Source organism: Scyliorhinus torazame, chromosome 17 (assembly GCF_047496885.1).
Source record: "Scyliorhinus torazame isolate Kashiwa2021f chromosome 17, sScyTor2.1, whole genome shotgun sequence".
In the NCBI taxonomy this organism is placed as follows: Eukaryota; Metazoa; Chordata; class Chondrichthyes; order Carcharhiniformes; family Scyliorhinidae; genus Scyliorhinus; species Scyliorhinus torazame.
The window spans coordinates 182,133,334-182,152,877 of record NC_092723.1 but is presented as its reverse complement, the minus strand read 5'-3'; the positions used below and the strand labels follow the sequence as shown (position 1 = coordinate 182,152,877).

The following is a 19,544-nucleotide window of genomic DNA, read 5'->3' as shown; positions in this document are numbered from 1 at the left end:
AAGTGACATCACAGAAAAGCTGTGGCCTGAGTGGCTGGTTGGGAATCTACACTAAATTAAAAAAATTAAGCATTGGTAACTAATTAAACATAATTACTTAATTATAATTTAGAGGGGTATCTAAGCCAGAGATCGGAGAGTACTATATTTAGCTTTTGCATTTCTATTAGAAATCTAGAGCTAGGAAACAGATAGTTAACAGTAACTTTGAAATTTTTTCTGAAATATATATATATTTTTTTTTAATTTTTAATTTTAATTAATTGACACAATGTCAGTTAGAGGGGTGCAGTGCTCTGACTGAGATGTGGCAGGTCCGGGAGGCTTCCAGCGTCCCGGATGGCTTCATCTGCAGAAAGTGCACCCAACTGGAGCTCCTCACAGACCGCATGGTTCGGTTGGAGCAGCAATTGGATGCACTTAGGAGCATGCAGGTGGCAGAAAGCGTCATAGATCGCAGTTATGTAAATGTGGTCACACCCAAGGTGCAGGCAGAGAAATGGGTGACCACCAGAAAGGGCAGGCAGTCAGTGCAGGAATCCCCTGTGGTTGTCCCCCTCTCGAACAGGTATACCCCTTTGGATACTGTCGGGGGGGATAGCCTATCAGGGGAAAACAGCAGCAGCCAGAGCAGTGGCACCACGGCTGGCTCTGATGTTCAGAAGGGAGGGTCAAAGCGCAGAAGAGCAATAGTAATAGGGGACTCTATAGTCAGGGGCACAGATAGGCGCTTCTGTGGACATGGAAGAGACCCCAGGATGGTATGTTGCCTCCCTGGTGCCAGGGTCCAGGATGTCTCCGAACGGGTAGAGGCCATCCTGAAGGGGGAGGGCAAACAGGCAGAGGTCGTTGTACATATTGGTACTAACGACATAGGCAGGAAGGGGCATGAGGTCCTTCAGCAGGAGTTCAGGGAGCTAGGCAGAAAGTTAAAAGACAGGACCTCTAGGGTTGTAATCTCGGGATTACTCCCTGTGCCACGTGCTAGTGAGGCTAGAAATAGGAAGATAGAGCAGCTAAACACGTGGCTAAACAGCTGGTGTAGGAGGGAGGGTTTCCGTTATCTGGACCACTGGGAGCTCTTCCGGGGCAGGTGTGACCTATATAAGAAGGACGGGTTGCATCTAAACCGGAGAGGCATAAATATCCTGGCCGTGAGGTTTGCTAGTGTCACACGGGAGGGTTTAAACTAGTGTGGCAGGAGGGTGGGCACGGGAGCAATAGGTCAGAAGGTGAGAGCATTGAGGGAGAACTAGGGAATAGGGACAGTGGGGCTCTGAGGCAGAGCAGACAGGGAGAAGTTGCTGAACACAGCGGGTCTGGTGGCCTGAAGTGCATATGTTTTAATGCAAGAAGTATTATGGGTAAGGCAGATGAACTTAGAGCTTGGATTAGTACTTGGAACTATGATGTTGTTGCCATTACAGAGACCTGGTTGAGGGAAGGGCAGGATTGGCAGCTAAACGTTCCAGGATTTAGATGTTTCAGGCGGGATAGAGGGGGATGTAAAAGGGGAGGCAGAGTTGCGCTACTGGTTCGGGAGAATATCACAGCTGTACTGCGGGAGGACACCTCAGAGGGCAGTGAGGCTATATGGGTAGAGATCAGGAATAAGAAGGGTGCAGTCACAATGTTGGGGGTTTACTACAGGCCTCCCAACAGCCAGCGGGAGATAGAGGAGCAGATAGGTAGACAGATTTTGGAAAAGAGTAAAAACAACAGGGTTGTGGTGATGGGAGACTTCAACTTCCCCAATATTGACTGGGACTCACTTAGTGCCAGGGGCTTAGACGGGGCGGAGTTTGTAAGGAGCATCCAGGAGGGCTTCTTAAAACAATATGTAGACAGTCCAACTAGGGAAGGGGCGGTATTGGACCTGGTATTGGGGAATGAGCCCGGCCAGGTGGTAGCATTTCCGTAACAGTGACCACAATTCAGTAAGTTTTAAAGTACTGGTGGACAAGGATAAGAGTGGTCCTAGGATGAATGTGCTAAATTGGGGGAAGGCTAATTATAACAATATTAGGCGGGAACTGAAGAACATAGATTGGGAGCGGATGTTTGAGGGCAAATCAACATCTGACATGTGGGAGGCTTTCAAGTGTCAGTTGAAAGGAATACAGGACCGGCATGTTCCTGTGAGGAAGAAGGATAAATAAGGCAATTTTCGTGAACCTTGGATAAAGAGAGATATTGTAGGCCTCGTCAAAAAGAAAAAGGAGGCATTTGTCAGGGCTAAAAGGCTGGGAACAGACGAAGCCTGCGTGGAATATAAGGAAAGTAGGAAGGAACTTAAGCAAGCAGTCAGGAGGGCTAGAAGGGGTCACGAAAAGTCATTGGCAAATAGGGTTAAGGAAAATCCCAAGGCTTTTTACACGTACATAAAAAGCAAGAGGGTAGCCAGGGAAAGGGTTGGCCCACTGAAGGATAGGCAAGGGAATCTATGTGTGGAGCCAGAGGAAATGGGCAAGGTACTAAATGAATACTTTGCATCAGGATTCAGAGTCTGGAGAAGGGTGTGTAGATAACCTGGGTCACATTGAGATCCAAAAAGACGAGGTGTTGGGTGTCTTAAAAAATATTAAGGTATTTAATTTTACCAGGTATTTACCAGGGCCTGATGGGATCTACCCCAGAATACTGAAGGAGGCTGGAGAGGAAATTGCTGAGGCCTTGACAGAAATCTTTGGATCCTCACTGTCTTCAGGGGATGTCTCGGAGGACTGGAGAATAGCCAATGTTGTTCCTCTGTTTAAGAAGGGTAGCAAGGATAATCCAGGGAACTACAGGCCGGTGAGCCTTACTTCAGTGGTAGGGAAATTACTGGAGAGAATTCTTCGAGACAGGATCTACTCCCATTTGGAAGCAAATGGACGTATTAGTGAGAGGCAGCATGGTTTTGGGAAGGGGAGGTCGTGTCTCACTAACTTGATAGAGTTTTTCGAGGAGGTCACTAAGATGATTGATGCAGGTAGGGCAGTGGATGTTGTCTATATGGACTTCAGTAAGGCCTTTGACAAGGTCCCTCATGGTAGACTAGTACAAAAGGTGAAGTCACACGGGATCAGGGGTGAACTGGCAAGGTGGATACAGAACTGGCTAGGTCATAGAAGGCAGAGAGTAGCAATGTAAGGATGCTTTTCTAATTGGAGGGCTGTGACCAGTGGTGTTCCACAGGGATCAGTGCTGGGACCTTTGCTCTTTGTAGTATATATAAATGATTTGGAGGAAAATGTAACTGGTCTGATTAGTAAGTTTGCAGACGACACAAAGGTTGGTGGAATTGCGGATAGCGATGAGGACTGTCAGAGGATACAGCAGGATTTAGATTGTTTGGAGACTTGGGCGGAGAGATGGCAGATGGAGTTTAATCCGGACAAATGTGGGGTAATGCATTTTGGAAGGTCTAATGCAGGTAGGGAATATATAGTGAATGGTAGAACCCTCAAGAGTATTGAAAGTCAAAGAGATCTAGGAGTACAGGTCCACAGGTCATTGAAAGGGGCAACACAGGTGGAGAAGGTAGTCAAGAAGGTATACGGCATGCTTGCCTTCATTGGCCGGGGCATTGAGTATAAGAATTGGCAAGTCATGTTGCAGCTGTATAGAACCTTAGTTAGGCCACACTTGGAGTATAGTGTTCAATTCTGGTCGCCACACTACCAGAAGGATGTGGAGGCTTTAGAGAGGGTGCAGAAGAGATTTACCAGAATGTTGCCTGGTATGGAGGGCATTAGCTATGAGGAGCGGTTGAATAAACTCGGTTTGTTCTCACTGGAACGAAGGAGTTTGAGGGGAGACCTGATAGAGGTCTACAAAATTATGAGGGGCATAGACAGAGTGGATAGTCAGAGGCTTTTCCCCAGGGTAGAGGGGTCAATTACTAGGGGGCATAGGTTCAAGGTGAGAGGGGCAAGGTTTAGAGTAGATGTACGAGGCAAGTTTTTTACGCAGAGGGTAGTGGGTGCCTGGAACTCACTACCGGAGGAGGTGGTGGAAGCGGGGACGATAGTGACATTTAAGGGGCATCTTGACAAATACATGAATAGGATGGGAATAGAGGGATACGGACCCAGGAAGTGTAGAAGATTGTAGTTTAGTCGGGCAGCATGGTCGGCACGGGCTTGGAGGGCCGAAGGGCCTGTTCCTGTGCTGTACATTTCTTTGTTCTTTGTTTGTTTTTTGCTTTGTGTAGAGGTGGTGTATGTTAGGACACGGGGCAGCACAGTAGAGTATTCATTGACTCTTCGGTTTATGGGGGGTGCAGAACATGGGAGGCAGGCCAGGAGTGGATTGTAGTATTCACGTCTAGAGCTAACAGATGAATGAAGTTATCAGCAGCAGATGAACTAAGGCAGGAGCTGAATCAGATGATACCATTACTAATACACATCACTAAACGTTCAAAATGCATATTGATTTCCTCATAGTGATCTCTTCATCTGTTTAGGCAGTTCATTATCTGGCACATTTGTGTAACTTTTACCGTATTTAAGAGAGTGTCTTTCCATTAGTACCTTTCTTAAAAATCAAAAAGTTACATATAATTGTCGTCATTTTTTAATACTTACTTTGCCCTATCTCCATTTCTGCATGATGTTTGCTTGATAATTGAGTCAGATGGAGGAAATGAGGAGGATTGAGATCAGAGGTTAACAAGAGTGTCTCTGTGATCACACCAATTTTGCTGCGTAGTTTAATACTTTTCCTTCATATTATCAGGTTGAGTAACTAATTCTCCAAGCCATTTTCATCTAGTTATTTTCTCAGTATTTGCTGTTGAAGAAAAATAATCCACAAAAATAAAATTATGGAGCAGCAACAATAACTTATATTTATATAGCAGATTTGGCATGATAAAAATCCCATGATGCTTCACAGGGGCGTTATGGAACACAATTTGACACCAACTACCTAAGAAGATATTGGGGGGAATTTTCCATTCTATGTATAAGCATGCTTGCTGAGAGGCCCACACTGGTGGGGGGGGGGGCAGGGGCAGGTAAATCCATGAACCCCCACATGCTCACTGACCCCCCCCACCACACACACACACATGGAGTTCCCCCAACGGCCCACCAGTACTGCCCGGCACCCTGGCCAGGGGGGCAGAGCCAGGGTGCCAATAGGCAGAACAGGGTGCCAGGGGGCAGTGTCTAGGTACTGTACAGGCATATCTCTCTTCTCTCCATGTTAGGTTCATGCTGAGCAAGGTGTTTGTATGTGTGGAGGTTGATTATGTTTCAACTGTGTTTCTACTGTGCTTAGAGAGGGCTATGGCATGAAAAATAAATAGGCCACAGAAGTATGTGGGCATTGCTTAGCAACTGGGGCCTTGTAAGGGAGAAAGCTTTTAAGTTTTAGTTTAGCTAATTTGATTGCAGTTAGTGAGAGATAAGGCAGCTCTCTGAGCTCTGCTAGAAGCAGTGGTTTTGAAGAATTAAGAGGGGACCCTGCCTCTCATCTTTGCCGGAAGAAATCCCATATCATAGAGTAGTGGCTAAGAAAACAAGTGCAGAAATCTGAAAAGCAGCTAATTAAAGAAAATAGATAAATGGGAAATTTTCAAGAGGTTAGGGGTACTATAATATAGAATTGCCAGAAGGGTATCTGAAGTGATTTTCAGGTTTGTGAGATTTTACTACAACCTGTGAAACGTGAGTTGAAATAACTATGGAAATCAGTGGCTGGATCTTGGATTTGTGTAAAAGCAGTCAAGACAAAAATCCTAAGGGGTTGGCGTACAATCATGGATTCGCTGTTAAAAGTGGTGCAAAAGCTTTGTTTAAAAGTGTCATTTGGAAAATCTGGACTGGATTGCAGAATGCAAATCGCTAATTATTGGGAGAAGATTTTAAAGCATGTTTTTGAGAATGGAGTTTGGAAACATTCATGGGACAATCATCTGAGGGGCTTCTGACGAGAAATCCACAGACACTAACCTGGGTTCAGAGCAGAGTGTGTATTTGACCACAGTCATCTTGTGTGTTTAAAAGGGTCTTTGTGTTAATGAGACTATTTTAATTTAAGATGTACTTTGTAATCTGTGTTAATATTTAAATCTGTGTATTTGTTAAGCTGAGGGGGAGTAAAGGAGTATTGCATCATCCAATTTTTTCATGTTTAATAAATCTTTTTCCTTGCTACATCTAATTAGCAGCCCTGTGACTCTGTTCCTCCATGTTTTAGTTTTAAAAAGTTGCTGTCATTTGAGCCAGGGTTCCATTCTGGGATCTTCCCATCCAGTTGTGACATTAACTGGGATCATAACAAATAGTTGAGTCTACAGGTAGTGAAGGCATGAATGAAGGCTTCAGCAGCAGGTGAGCTGATACAGGGTAAAGCTAGGTGATATTACAGAGGTGGAAATAGGTGGTCTTGATGATGGCATGGATTTGGCAAGGAGAAGTTCATCTCCGGGTCAAACGGACTGGCTTAATCTCAAAAATGGAAATTGAAAGTAGTGCCCTGTCATGCATTACGTCCCTTATCCATTCTCACGTCCAGTGCATTCATTCATGATGGCCTTGACTCATCATACCACTCCGACTGTACCCTTCCCCAGTCCCTTCCTCCACTTGCATTTTCCTCTATTCGAACTCTGAACAACTGTGTCCTTAGCCTACGTTCTTCTTTATGGCTGTACTGACAAGCTTGGAATATAAAAGCAGGGATGTACTTCTGAAGCTTTATAAAGCATTAGTTAGGCCCCATTTAGAATACTGTGAGCAATTTTGGGCCCCACACCTCAGGAAGGACATACTGGCACTGGAGCGGGTCCAGCGGAGATTCACACGGATGATCCCAGGAATGGTAGGCCTAACATACGATGAACATCTGAGGATCCTGGGATTATATTCATTGGCGTTTAGGAGGCTGAGGGGAGATCTAATAGAAACTTACAAGATAACGAATGGCTTAGATAGGGTGGACGTAGGGAAGTTGTTTCCATTAGCAGGGGAGACTAGGACCCGGGGGCACAGCCTTAGAATAAAAGGGAGTCACTTTAGAACAGAGATGAGGAGAAATTTCTTCAGCCAGAGAGTGGTGGGTCTGTGGAATTCATTGCCACAGAGGGCGGTGGAGGCCGGGACGTTGAGTGTATTTAAGACAGAAGTTGATAAATTCTTGATTTCTCGAGGAATTAAGGGCTCTGGAGAGAGAGCGGGTAAATGGAGTTGAAATCAGCCATGTTTGAATGGTGGAGTGGACTTGATGGGCCGAATGGCCTTACTTCCGCTCCTATGTCTTATGGCCTTAAGTCATCGTGCCCTAGAATTCTGAAAAGCCTCTGCCTTGCCATAATGCTGTCTATTTTCAGGAGCCTGATTGTAATAAATCCAGTAAGACTTATGTCAAAATGCTTAAATCAGAGTCAGGAGAATCTTTATTATGAGTATTTAAGTAGGAATGTGGAAATAGTGGGTGGAATTTTCCCACAAAATGGTTGTAGGTGTCATTTCTGGCACAAAATCGGTGCAAATGGCACCAGAACCATTTTTTTTGGAGGGGGAGAGATTTTGCATTGGCATTCATGGTGGCATCTAAACACACCAGCAGGCCTGGCATCAGCGATCAGGTCCCCCGCTCTCATAGTGACACTAAAGGCCTGCCACCCAGTGGTGCTGGCATCGGCACTTCAGCTTGGGGTGCCAGGGAAAGTGCCATGGCACTGCCCTGCCATGTTTCCGACCACCCGGGAGCTATTATGTCCGCCGAGGCCCCCCCGCATGGTCATCCAGTGGAGGAGACGAGTAGTGATTCCCACCGGCTTCACGTTGCACCAGCAGATGGGAGAATGCCAGGAGACGGGAAATTTTGGTTTAAAGCCAATTTTGAATATGGTGATGCAGCTTTTAATATACTAATCTGGTTCAGACCCAGTGAGGGTGTGAACCAGATCACGTCAGCTGCAGTGGACAGGGAGCATCGCACAGTGTTGGCCGCAGATTCCCTTTCAAGCTTCTCCCACAATTCTCCCGATATCGCGGGATTTGCGCCGGGTGCAACATGGCCAGAATATCGCCCTCCAGTATAGATTACAGTTTTCAAATATTAAGCTTTGAAATTTATTTCTTCTCATTTTCTGTGACCTTCCTGCTAATTTTAGAAGTTGACAACTGTTGCCTCCTACTACTGAATAACTAGCAAGTGCTGTAAAACCTAAATATCCTTCAAACCGTGTTTAACTCCAATGCTACCAGTTTTATCAATGTTCCATCGAATAAACAGTAGCAATTTCTGAACTAAGGAAAGGCAAGTGATTTTAAACAGCAGGATTTAGTTAAGGTTTTAAACAATTAGAACAATTATTTTCGATCGAATGATTAGCTTACAGAATCAGGAACCTCTATGCTTCCTGTGACACTGACCACAGGCCGCACAATGAAATGATAGCAATTTAATACAAAAAAAGAGGGCAGCAATTTAATGCCTGTCATCAGCACTAAAATTTGTCTTAATTTACAAGAGAAGACATATTAGCTGAAAATCTGTAACATAATTGTTGGAGTTCCTGAAACTCAATTGTTTGGGAAAAAAAACCTTTTATTCTTTCCTACTCTGAAAAATAAACAGTTCTGTATTTTTTTTTAAAGAGTGTTTACAATCTGCCTCACATTTTTGGCTCCTACATCTCACTCCTAATCTTTCCGCACCGTTGACAGCTCTGAGTGCTGCTTATTTTCATATAATGACCTGGTTTCTTTTCCAGCTTGCCTGGTTCAAGGGTAATCATCCAAGGAATAAGATGCACACAAATGTGGTATCTTCTCAAAAATGCTATGAGTGAGGTGACGACGCGAGACAGGCTGACCTTTGTAATATGCATTCTTATTTATGAAACAAGCAATTGGAGCAAAAATAATGATCACGCAAAATGGCTCTAAGATGACTTAAATATTAAAATGAAGTGAAATACAAATGATATTTCAGCTTATTATTAATGATACTTTTCATTCTATGCATTCTTTAAATAACTCGATGGGTACTAATGCATGCTATTTCCTGCCCCTCTTCCATGACGCCTAACTAAATGGACGGTGTTTTTTTGAAGATATAATTGCTCCTTGATTTCTTGCTCTACAGTTAGACCGAGAACCTCAGTGCAGGTCAAAGGATTGAGTAGTCAGGGGCATGTTCCATGTGTAATACAATCTGAATCGGATTCCTGTTTCAATACTGTATTTCAACCTGAATGTGACAGGCAGTCGAGCAAACTCCGTTGTCATTAAATTTGATTTGATTTATTGTCACATGTACCGAAGTACAGTGAAAAGTATGTTTCTGCGGCCGAGGGAACATACACAGTACGTACATAATAGACAAAAAGAACAATCAGAACAGAACATTGACAAATGGTACATCGACAAACAGTGATTGGTTACAGAGCGGAACAAGAGGCCAAACAAAGCAAATATTGAGAAAGAGCAGCATAGGGCGTCGTGAATAGTGTTCCTACAGGGAACAGATCAGTCCAAGGGGGAGTCGTTGAGGAGTTTTGTAGCTGTGGGGAAGAAGCTGTTCCTATGAAATTTAGGACATGTAATACATGGTGGCATGCTTGAATTCCCAAGGTGCACAGAAGATGAATAATTTTTCCTTCTCAAATATTAATAAAATGGAAATAATCAACATGAATTGACCAATTACAACTGAAACAGAGGTATATACCTGTAACTAACTGAAATCGCAACAGAGCAATAAACTGACATGGAGATCCCACCATATTAGCTGAGAAAAAAATGTATAATTCAGGCTTTCTGGCACACAGTTTGTTTCTAAAGTCTACTTAGACATGTTGTCTTTAACCATATTGAGTTCGGCCTTATGACAATGCCGCAGTCTGGAGCTCATGAATGAACATCTGCTTAGTTTAATAGTTCTGCAAAGTTGTCACCTTCCCAAATGAGAAGCAGGCGTGCCATAAACATGGTCATTATAATGCAGCTTTGTTCATTTCATGTAGGCCTGGGATTGTTTGAAGGATGAAAGAGTAATTTGTGCTTGTCCCATTACGTTGCTGCCTACCCAGAGAGACAAATTATTATTTTATGCTTAATCGATAAATGTTGCATGTCCACATAGTTACCTTTTCAGTGCACGTCATGAAGGGTCATAAATTAAGTCTCCCCCCTGTAACCTACAACCTTTCCATATATCTGCGCTCCTTGAGGTTCATAAGGAGGAGGTGTTAGCAATTCTGGAAAGTGTGAAAATAGATAAGTCCCCTGGGCCGGATGGGATTTATCCTAGGATTCTCTGGGAAGCTAGGGAGGAAATTGCTGAGCCTTTGGCTTTGATCTTTAAGTCATCTTTGTCTACAGGAATAGTGACAGAAGACTGGAGGATAGCAAATGTTGTCCCCTTGTTCAAGAAAGGGAGTAGAGACAACCCCGGTAACTATAGACCAGTGAGCCTTACTTCTGTTGTGGGCAAAATCTTGGAAAGGTTTATAAGAGATAGGATGTATAATCATCTGGAAAGGAATAATTTGATTAGAGATAGTAAACACGGTTTTGTGAAGGGTAGGTCGTGCCTCACAAACCTTATAGAGTTCTTTGAGAAGGTGACCAAACAGTTGGATGAGGGTAAAGCAGTTGATGTGGTGTATATGGATTTCAGTAAAGCGTTTGATAAGGTTCCCCACGGTAGGCTACTGCAGAAAATACGGAGGCATGGGATTCAGGGTGATTTAGCAGTTTGGATAAGAAATTGGCTAGCTGGAAGAAGACAAAAGGGTGGTGGTTGATGGGAAATGTTCAGACTGGAGTCGTTACTAGTGGTGTACCACAATGATCTGTTTTGGGGCCACTGCTGTTTGTCATTTTTATAAATGACCTGGAGGAGGGCGTAGAGGATGGTGAGTAAATTTGCAGATGTCACTAAAGTCGGTGGAGTTGTGGACAGTGCGGAAGGACAAGTTACAGAGGGACATCGATAAGCTGCAGCGCTGGGCTGAGAGGTGGCAAATGGAGTTTAATACAGAAAAGTGTGAGGTGATTCATTTTGGAAGGAATAACAGGAAGACAGAATACTGGGCTAATGGTAAGATTCTTGGCAGTGTGGATGAGCAGAGAGATCTCGGTGTCCATGTACATAGATCCCTGAAAGTTGCCACCCAGGTTGAGAGGGTTGTTAAGAAGGCGTATGGTGTGTTAGCTTTTATTGGCAGAGGGATTGAGTTTCGGAGCCATGAGGTCATGTTGCAGCTGTACAAAACTCTGGTGCGGCCGCATTTGGAGTATTGCGTGCAATTCTGGTCGCCGCATTATAGGAAGGATATGGAAGCATTGGAAAGGGTGCAGAGAAGATTTACCAGAATGTTGCCTGGTTAGGAGGGAAGATCTTATGAGGAAAGGCTGAGGGACTTGAGGCTGTTTTCATTAGAGAGAAGAAGGTTAAGAGGTGACTTAATTGAGGCATACAAGATGATCAGAGGATTGGATAGGGTGGACAGTGAGAGCCTTTTTCCTCTGATGGTGATGTCTAGCACGAGGGGACATAGCTTTAAATTGAGGGGAGATAGATATAGGACAGCTGTCAGAGGTAGATTCTTTACTCAGAGAGTAGTAAGGGCGTGGAATGCCCTGCCTGCAACAGTAGTGGACTCGCCAACACTAAGGGCATTCAAATGGTCATTGGATAGACATATGGACGATAAGGGAATAGTGTAGATGGGCTTTAGAGTGGTTTCACAGGTCGGCGCAACATTGAGGGCCGAAGGGCCTGTACTGCGCTGTAATGTTCTATGTTCCTCCAATTCTGACCTCTTGCACATCCTCAATTTCCTTCACTCCAGGGATGTGTGCTTTCATCTCTGGAAATTCTTCTAAACCTGCCACTCCTTAAAGCTTGATCAAGAAGTAGGTTTTTTTTGTTAACTATCCTCATTTTTAATTTTGTGTTTCGGTGCCCGATTATGTTTGAACTCCTATGAAACGCTGTTGGACATTTTAATACCATCAAGGCTCTCCATAACGTTTAAGCTGCTGCTCACTTCAGTCGGCAGTGCTCGTTGTTCTTCCCAGAGACACTGCACCCTCCACAGTTTTTTTTAAATTTAAAGTACTCAATTTATTTTTTTCCAATTAAGGGGCAATTTAGCGTGGCCAATCCACCTACCCTGCACATCTTTGTGTTGTGGGGGCGAAACCCACGCAAACACGGGGAGAATGTGCAAACTCCACATGGGCAGTGACTCAGAGCCGGGATCGAACCTGGGACCTCGGCGCTGTGAGGCAGCAGTGCTAGCCACTGTGTTGCCCCATTATTAAACATTAGAAAGCTGTAGAATGATTTGATTTACAAGAGCTGGCCACCAGGATCTGAAGGGAGGAAATATGTTTTTTGGTACAATCTTCCTCACTATATTTTGGGTCTATAGTTCAAATGTTCACCCTTTTTTCATTCGCATGCTGACTGACCAATATATTTCCTGAAACAAAAACATAAAATACTGGACAATCTCAGCAGGTCTGACAGCATCCGTGGAGAGAGAAGGGAGCTAACGTTTCGAGTCTGGATGACTCTCTGTCAAAGCTGAAGAGAACTGGGAATAGAGTCTGATTTATACTGTAAAGGGGGGTGGGGGAAGTGGCTAGGAGGCCAGCGATAGGTGGAGATTGACAAAGGTGTCGGGGACAGAAGACATAAGGAATGTAAATGGGGGTGATTAAGGCTAAGAAGGGAGCTGATAGTGGCACATAAAGAGATTAGAATGTGTGAATGGCAGAACAAAGGTGAGCAGTGTGTCAAAGGGCAACTAGGAACAGGTGGCCCAAGTGGGGTGGGGGGGAGGGGTGGACAATGGTCAGGGAAAACAGATCAATGGAAGAAATGGAAATAAATTGATAGAAATAAAAATGGGGTGATGGTGGAGAGAGTTCACAGTCTGAAGTTGTTGAACTCAATGTTAAGTCCGGAAGGCTGTAACGTAGCTAATCGGAGGATGAGATGCTGTTCCTCCAGTTTGCGCTGGGCTTCACTGGAACATTGCAGCAGGCCAAGGACGGACATGTGGACGTGGGAGCGGGACGGTGAGTTGAAGCGACAGGAAGGTCTGGGTGCTACTTACAGATGAATATATTTCCTGTTTTTATTGTAGCTTTTAAGCATTTGTCGTTTTAATTTTATTTTTTAAATATAATTTTTATTGTCACAAGTAGGCTTCCATTAACACTACAATTAAGTTACTGTGAAAAGCCCCTAGTCGCCACATTCCGGCGCCTGTTTGGCTACACAGAGGGAGAATTCAGAATGTTGAAATTAAATTTTGAATCATATATTTTATTTTTAATTGTCTGGCTAGTGCTTTTAAAAAACCTTTTTTTTTCCTTTCTTGGGTCCCATGTCATATCCACATTTCCTGGCCAGCCCATTGGACAAATAGCCTGCCCCCTGACATCTGTTATTATTGCTATTTTAGACAGGCACGAGACGATCTGAAATTGTTTCAGTGCTGATGAACCCATTTTGCACTGTACGCAGGATAAGTACACAAATAAAGATGGTGAGGGTATTACACTGAGGGAAAACTGATTTTTGGTGAAAGGTCTCTGAGAAAATTTGTTTCTGGGTGTGGTGCCTCCCTGGTTTCCTGTTATATTTGTGCAAGCCTCTTGGAAAGTTATGATTGTGTCCAGCTTAACTCGTTTCACTCAGAAACCACATGTAATTCTCCTGACTAAGCAGTGGTCAGTTTGTACTGTATCATATTTCTCAATCTCAGTTTAAACCATTTGGTTTAGAAATTAGATTTAGATGCAGTTAGCATTCGGGGTTGATTGCATAATAGAAGCCAGATTGATCGGGCATTAAACATGTGGATTCTTTTGTAACATTAGCATGCCAAGCTTCCATTGGTGGTTATCAATCCGTCAGTGTGTTATCTGTACTGGAGCAGTTTGAAAGTGGATCTGACGTGGCCTCTCAGCTTGTTGTGAGGCAAGAAAAACCGATTGGAGTGAAATGGGTTTATGAGAACTGACATCTTTGTAGCGGTTTTACCGGGTGATCTGCAGGAAAGAAATGGCTTAATCTTCCTATTGAAATCCTAAACCACAAGGACCTTCAAGATTGTGTCTAAAGGCAGCAGTTCCTGTGGATAATTGGTGTCTGGCAGGATTCCTGAGGGGGCTGAAAGTGACTCACTGACTGCTTTCTGTATCGGGGTTGATCTGATTGGTACTCTCGCAACAGCCAGGTCTTGGTCTGCCTCTCAAAAACAGATTCCTGCAGTCCTGTTGCAGGCTTTTGCTGTGCAAACGGGAATGCCTGACATATTTTCTACGTACTTCAATGGAAGTAATTTGCAAATCAGAAGCAAAGTACCGGGATTCTGTGAGATTTCAGGCATTAACAGATGGCTCTGTTGGAACCAGAGAGCTTCATTGTGTTGCCAACTAAATTTAAATCAGGTGAATGTTTTATCTTTTCTGTGACTTTAGGGACGGGTTTCTTAATTCAAAATGTTTTTTTTATTTCCAAGCTGTGTTTGCACGACTAGCTGCGTTGATTTCCTTTAGACTGAAGTTGTTGAGCTTCATTGTGCTACCGATTAATTATTTTGGGAGGAGAGAACTTTGAAACATTGGGTAGCACTGTGTCTAGGGATCAAATGTACAGTGGACGCGCCTCATTGCTAGGTTAATGTTCCTCTTGTTTACTCAAAATGAAGGGTAGGCAGCGAATGTGGAGTGTATCCATTAAACTGAGCAAATCATTCCAGTGACTAGTGCTGTCGAGTTAAAATAACACAAGTGAAGTAATATATTCAAATACAAGAATCTAAATTTAGGTTATTTGAACCCCAAACGGTTACGATATGAGAGACGTTGCCCGTGCATCACAGACAAATTATTGAAAGTGTGCTGGGACAGCTTAAAAACCGACAAGTACAAGACTGGATCATAAACAGGAATGATTTGTTTGTGCATGAACTGCTGTTATGTACATCTGGATTATATACCCAAGCTGTAACTTCTATGAAGATTTTAATTGCCCAGAGCACTTTTGCTCATTCACTTTATGATTATTTAAAATGAAATTTTAGTCGGTCTGTCCTTTAGTGAATGTCGTAGAACTTCTTTTGTGTGAGAAAGTCTGCAGAATTGGGGGTAAGAGGACAGGAATGTTCACAGGACCGAATGAAAACATTTATGATGACAATATGGCCTGAGGGGATATGAGCAAGGTCACGAGGGGCATGTCAGAGGTTAATGCTGTACATTTAGGCTGTAGTAACAGCATTCATCAAACTTTTAAGATTGCTAAATCCATCAGGATTACTGGGAACAAGCTTTTCCCTAGGGTGTTACTAAAAACCACCTCTGTACTTTGAATTAATTGGCTATTTCCGAGCATGTTCAATATCACAAATGTCAATGGTGAGATGCAAAGTGGATTGCTTCCAGCTAGATTCGTTTTAGAATGTTTTGTTTCTCCTCTTAACTTTTAGTGTTTAAAATAAAATATTGGTCCAAATCTTGCTGGAAAAGAATGGTGAGTTTGTAATGCATAGCGTTATTAATGTTTAAATTGGCCAACAAGCTTGAGCAAAGAAGAGATTTCTTTTGAGTTGCTGGATTTAGGCTAGAACATAGAAAGAACATGGAACATACAGTGCAGAAGGAGGCCATTCGGCCCATCTAGTGTGCACCGACCCACTTAAGCCCTCACTTCCACCCTATCTCCGTAACCCAATGACCCCTCCTAACCTTTTTGGACAGTAAGGGCAATTTAGCACGGCCAATCCACCTAACCTGCAGGTCTTTGGACTGTGGGAGGAAACCGGAGCACCCGGAGGAAACCCACGGAGACACGGGGAGAACGTGCAGACTCCGCACAGACAGTGACCCAGCCGGGAATCGAACCTGGGACCCTGGCGCTGTGAAGCCACAGTGCTATTCACTTCTGCTACCATGCTGCCCATGCCTTTCTTCCTATGTGTGCGTGGATTTCCTCCGGGTACTCCGGTTTCCTCCCACAAGTCCCGAAAGACGTATTAGGTGAATTGGACAGTCTGAATTCTCCCTCGGTGTACCCGAACAGGCGCAGGAATGTGGCGACTAGGGGACTTTCACAGTGACTTCATTACAATGTAAGCCTACTTGTGACAATAAAGATTATTATTATGTTAAATGTTATAGAATAGAATCTGAAAAACCTACAGAACTAAGCATCAAAATAACATTGCACGTTTAATTTTGTTTCTGAAAGGTCCAATTATTTCAGTAGGGTGAGTAATGTCCAAGGGTAAGTCCGGTACTGGGAAATTGTGGGTAACGGTTTTGTTCAGTTACTCAGTTGAGCTATTTTGTGCCTTAGACCACATGCAAGACTCCATTAGTCTCTGGTCAGACTTTCAACTGTCCTGGCTTGAGACAATTCACACCTCTTTAACCTGGGGTTACCCCTATCTCTGGATCTGTAAACACTTAATTAACTGCAAATGCTCGCATTCTAAGCATTGTCTTGCATCTTTGAATTTGTCTATATATATGTTTCTGGAACATACCTCTTCATTCACCTGAGGAAGGAGCAGTGCTCCGAAAGCTAGTGTTTGAAACAAACCTGTTGGACTTTAACCTGGTGTTGTAAGACTTCTTACTGTGCTCACCCCAGTCCAACGCCGGCATCTCCACATCATGGCTACCATCGACACCGCAAACTGCCGGCTCAAAGTGGAGAGGATCTCCAGGAAGTGTTAATGTAAGCATACTTGTGACACTAATAAAGATTATTATTCTTCTTATTTGCTTCACATAAAAAGCAGCTCACCCTGAATCTACTGGACATGTTAAGAACTTCCTGGATTTGCACTCTAATTGCCAATTGTTATATATTTTGTATTATCTGTAAAGAGCTAGGAACTAATTAACCAGGAACTAATTATGAGGAAGTGTTTGAGGGTGTCACATTTCATGACTGCACTAATTCATGTGATGTATAACAACCAGTTCAAACCAGCCCTTCCACTGTACAAGACAGCATGGCAAATGTTAAACATAACGCTCATCTTTTCAAGCTTTAAGTGTGACTATTACCTAATATCTGGGATCCAGCACCACTGAAACTCTCAACAGAAATTTAGGGTTTGCACTTAATGTCGCAAGTACCCTTTAACAACGGAACTTCTTAATGCACGCCAAACAAACTCTTCAACCTAGAAACACAGGGTTTAGCACAGGGCAAAATAGCTGGCTTTTAAAGCAGCCCAAAGCAGGTCAGCAGCACGGTTCAATTCCCGTACCAGCCTCCCCGAACAGGCGGCGGAATGTGGCGACTAGGAGTTTTTCACCGTAATTTCATTTGAAGCCTACTTGTGACAATAAGCGATTTTCATTTCATTTTTTTTTTTAAATCTATTTATTCAAATTTTTCAACAGATTTTCAACAGACCCCCCCCCCCCCCCACCCCCCAACAAAAAGAAAGAAACAAGAACACAACAATCAAAAATTATACAAAAATTATACATTGGATTTCCCCCATATATAATAACCCCCCATATGACATTTAAAAACACCAATAGGGAAACCCCCCCACACACCCCCTCCGGCCCTGGGCTGCTGCTGCTGACCTCCTCCTAACTCTCCGCGAGATAGTCAAGGAACGGTTGCCACCGCCTGAGGAACCCCTGCACAGACCCTCGCAAGGCAAACTTTATCCTCTCCAGCTTGATGAACCCTGCCATGTCATTGATCCAAGCTTCCACACTAGGGAGCTTCGCATCTTTCCATAGTAGCAAAATCCTCCGCCAGGCTACCAGGGACGTAAAGGCCAGAATACCGGCCTCTTTCGCCTCCTGCACTCCCGGCTCGTCCGTTACCCCAAATAATGCCAACCCCCAGCTCGGCTTGACCCGGGCTTTCACCACCTTGGAAATAGTCCTCGCAAAACCCCTCCAAAACCCATCCAATGCCGGGCACGACCAGAACATATGGACGTGATTTGCTGGACTTCCCGAGCACCTCCCACATCTGTCCTCCACCCCAAAGAACCTACACAACCTCGCCCCTGTCATATGCGCTCTGTGAGTAACTTTGAACTGTATTAGGCTGAGCCTGGCGCAAGAGGAGGAAGAATTAACCCTACTCAGGGCATCAGCCCACAGACCCTCATCTATCTCCTCCCCCAGCTCCTCCTCCCACTTGCCCTTTAACTCCTCCACCGAGGCCTCCTCCTCTTCCTTCAGCTCCTGGTAAATCGCCGGAACTTTGCCTTCTCCAACCCATACAGCCGAAATCACCCTGTCCTGAATCCCCTGTGCCGGGAGCAGCAGGAATTCCCTCACCTGCCGCCTCACAAACGCCCTCACTTGCATGTATCTGAAAGTGTTTCCCGGGGGTAGCCCAAACTTCTCCTCCAGCGCCCCTAGGCTCGCAAACGTCCCATCGATGAACAGGTCCCCCATTCTTCTAATCCCTGTCCGATGCCAGCTCCGAAACCCCCCCATCCATCCTTCCCAGGACGAACAGATGATTCTCCCGAATCGGGGACCAAACCGAGGCTCCCACCTCGCCCCTGTGTCGCCTCCACTGCCCCCAGATCTTCAGCGCTGCCTCCACCACCGGACTCGTGGTGTACCTTGTCGGCGAGAGCGGCAGCGGTGCCGTCACCTGCGCCCTCAGTCTCGTGCCCACACAGGATGCCGTCTCTAACCTCTTCCACGCCGCCCCCTCTCCCTCCATTACCCACTTACGGATCATCGCCACATTGGCTGCCCAATAATAGCTGCACAAATTCGGCAGCGCCAGCCCCCCACTGTCCCTGCTACGCTCCAGAAACACACTCTTCACCCTCGGGGTCTTATTCGCCCACACAAATCCCATGATGCTCCTGCTTACCCATTTGAAAAAGGCCTTTGGGATCATAATGGGAAGGCACTGGAACACAAAGAGAAACCTCGGGAGGACCGTCATTTTGACCGACTGCACCCTACCCGCTCGCAAGAGTGTCAGCACATCCCATCTTTTAAAATCCTCCTCCATCTGCTCCACCAACCGCGTCAAATTGAGCCTGTGCAGGGCCCCCCAACTCCTAGCTACTTGGATCCCTAGACACCGAAAGCTCCTTTCCGCTGTTGGCCCGTGGGTCCGCTGTTGACACGGGGTCCGCTGTTGGCCCGTGGGTCCGCTGTTGGCTCGAGGGTCCGCTGTTGGCTCGAGGGTATCCTGTTGACCCGTGGGTCCGCTGTTGGCCCGTGGGTCCGCTGTTGGTTCGAGGGTCCGCTGTCGGCCCCTGGGTCTGCTGTTGGCTCCTGGGTCCGCTGTCGGCCCCTGGGTCCGCTGTCGGCCCGTGGGTCTGCTGTCGGCCCGTGGGTCCGCTGTTGCTCGAGGGTCTGCTGTTGGCCCGTGGGTCTGCTGTTGGCCCATGGGTCTGCTGTTGTGGGTTTGCTGTTGGCTCGAGGGTATCCTGTTGTGGGTTTGCTGTCGGCCCCTGGGTCCGCTGTCGGCCCCCTGGGTCCGCTGTCGGCCCCCTGGGTCCGCTGTCGGCCCCTGGGTCCGCTGTCGGCCCCTGGGTCCGCTGTCGGCCCCTGGGTCCG

The 19,544-nt window shown here is 45.2% G+C and overlaps 1 protein-coding gene across 11 annotated transcripts in view; it reads left to right on the top strand.

Moving 5' to 3' along the window:
- mrtfba (myocardin related transcription factor Ba) overlaps positions 1–19,544 on the top strand; it is a 324,052-nt gene that overhangs the window by 189,121 nt on the left and 115,387 nt on the right. The window contains exon 1 of one of the 11 annotated variants that reach the window (XM_072481801.1): positions 13,914–14,417. The exons of the other annotated variants lie outside the window; for them this stretch is intronic. Coding sequence (XP_072337902.1) covers positions 14,363–14,417 — 55 coding nt within the window. The 5' untranslated portion in view covers positions 13,914–14,362. Of the gene's footprint in view, positions 1–13,913; positions 14,418–19,544 lie in introns of those variants that run through there. 11 annotated transcript variants of the gene reach the window in all.